At 56.3% G+C, this 1,672-nt stretch overlaps 1 protein-coding gene across 1 annotated transcript in view; it reads right to left on the minus strand.

The window, feature by feature from the left end:
• Window positions 1–300, minus strand: part of LOC104402608 (hepatocyte nuclear factor 1-beta-like) — a gene marked incomplete at its 5' end in the record, with an annotated part of 3,952 nt that extends 3,652 nt beyond the window's left edge. The window contains 2 exons of the mRNA XM_010010521.1: window positions 1–68; window positions 168–300. The exon at window positions 1–68 is cut by the window's left edge and continues 100 nt beyond it. Coding sequence (XP_010008823.1) covers window positions 1–68; window positions 168–300 — 201 coding nt within the window. The remainder of the gene's footprint in view (window positions 69–167) is intronic.
• Window positions 301–1,672: the final 1,372 nt, after the last annotated feature.

Here is a 1,672-nt window from a genome sequence, read left to right on the forward strand (position 1 = left end):
CAGGGCTGCCAAGCTGCCGGCAACGCTGTTGATGACGGGAACGCTCTGCGCCTGCGAGGTGTTGAGACCTGGGAGAGAGCAGAACAGGGACGTTACAGCACTGGTGTGTCCCACTGCAGGGCAAGGGGGGCCACCGGGCCACGGAGGTGAGCTTGGGGAGCACTTACTCTGTGCGATGGCCATGACTCCTGAGAGCGGTGCCATGATGAGGTTCTGGGACTGCTGCGGGTTGTGGTGTGACAAGCTGTGGATGTTGGTCAGGGTGCTCACCGGGGGCAGCCCGCCCCCCGAAACTGAGATCTGCCAAGGAGCCAGCAGGACACACACCATCAGAGACACGGCCCATCCCTGTCCCCATCCCACTTCAGTGGGGAGATGGAGGGGACCAGCAAAGCCCCATCCAAAAGGCGAGCAGTGCAAGTCTTGCTGGAGCACACAGTTCCCACCACCCCAGGGCACAGAACCCAGCCTGGATGCCCGACCATGTTAATAAATAGCAAAGCAGCAGCAATAAAGGATTTTGCTGGCACCAGCTTCCAGCTCCACCAGAGCATGGTGCCAGGACATGGCACATCCTGAGCCTTTGCCATTTTGTCCCCCAAGTCCAAGCTCCTGCCCTCCAGGACAGCTGAGGACTCTCAACACTTATTAACCATCACGGCTGTAGGGGAAAGTAGGAAATAGGAACTCAGGAAGGTAAAGAAAAAAGGCAGAAAGCAGATAAAAGGGCCTCGTGGTAATGATCTTAGTCCCCCCTTTTGCTGATGGGCAGGATCCTGGTGAGATGAGGCAGGCACGCTTGGCCAGAGCCAGCTCATAGGATTTCGGGTCAGGGTTTAGTGATCAGACACACAAGGGCACTTGGAGTTTGCTGAGAGGACCGGAGCGGGTGCCCAGGGCAAACAGGGGGTTAAGTGCCTTATTTCTTTAATTGCTGCACATTGTCCTAACCCCCCTCCTCAGACCTCCTGCACTGAGCGGCCCCAGTCCGAGCCATCCCCGCCGCTCTCGGTGTGACATTTCTGGACGCCGTGTTTATTGTGTACATGTGAGCTGGCGATAGCCCCGCTGCCATTGAAACAAATCCATCAATAAATTCCAAAGCCCGGGAGTGACTCATATTTCCTGATCCGGTATTTTCCACTTTCAAAGTCTCTCCAAGGCCAGGTTACGCCACACTCGGCTGCACAAGTCAAACAGCTCATGGGGAGCACACGCTGCTCGCCTGCAGCCCGGGCTCCTTCCATGGGTGTTTAGATCCAAAGCACTGCTCCCACAATCACCTCTGGAGACTGCGTGACTGGAAAAGACCCTCCAGGCACCGAACCGCTGGGGGAGACCCTTTGCACTACCACGACTAAGGGCAACGCTGGAGCAGGAACTAGTGAACCAGCAAAGCCTTGTGCAGCCTCAGTGACGCTCCTCCCTGAAAGAAGTCGATTGCCTTCAGATGCAGCAACTTCCTCTCCAGCTTTTGGTTTCACGTAGGGTATCAGAGGCACATATTTACTCACTGGAAACCACAGCCTACAGCATATTTTATTAAATCACTTGCAAGCACTAGCTAGCCCTGCTTCAAGATCAGAGATAAGCCTGCAGAGCCGCACGCTGCCGAGGACCCGCGCGGTCCCTGACGGCGCTGTGCAGTGGCCGTGCAGGGGGCGATAACTCA

This window comes from Nestor notabilis, unplaced genomic scaffold (genome assembly GCF_000696875.1).
Source record: "Nestor notabilis isolate BGI_N333 unplaced genomic scaffold, ASM69687v1 scaffold25432, whole genome shotgun sequence".
Lineage (NCBI taxonomy): Eukaryota > Metazoa > Chordata > Aves > Psittaciformes > Psittacidae > Nestor > Nestor notabilis.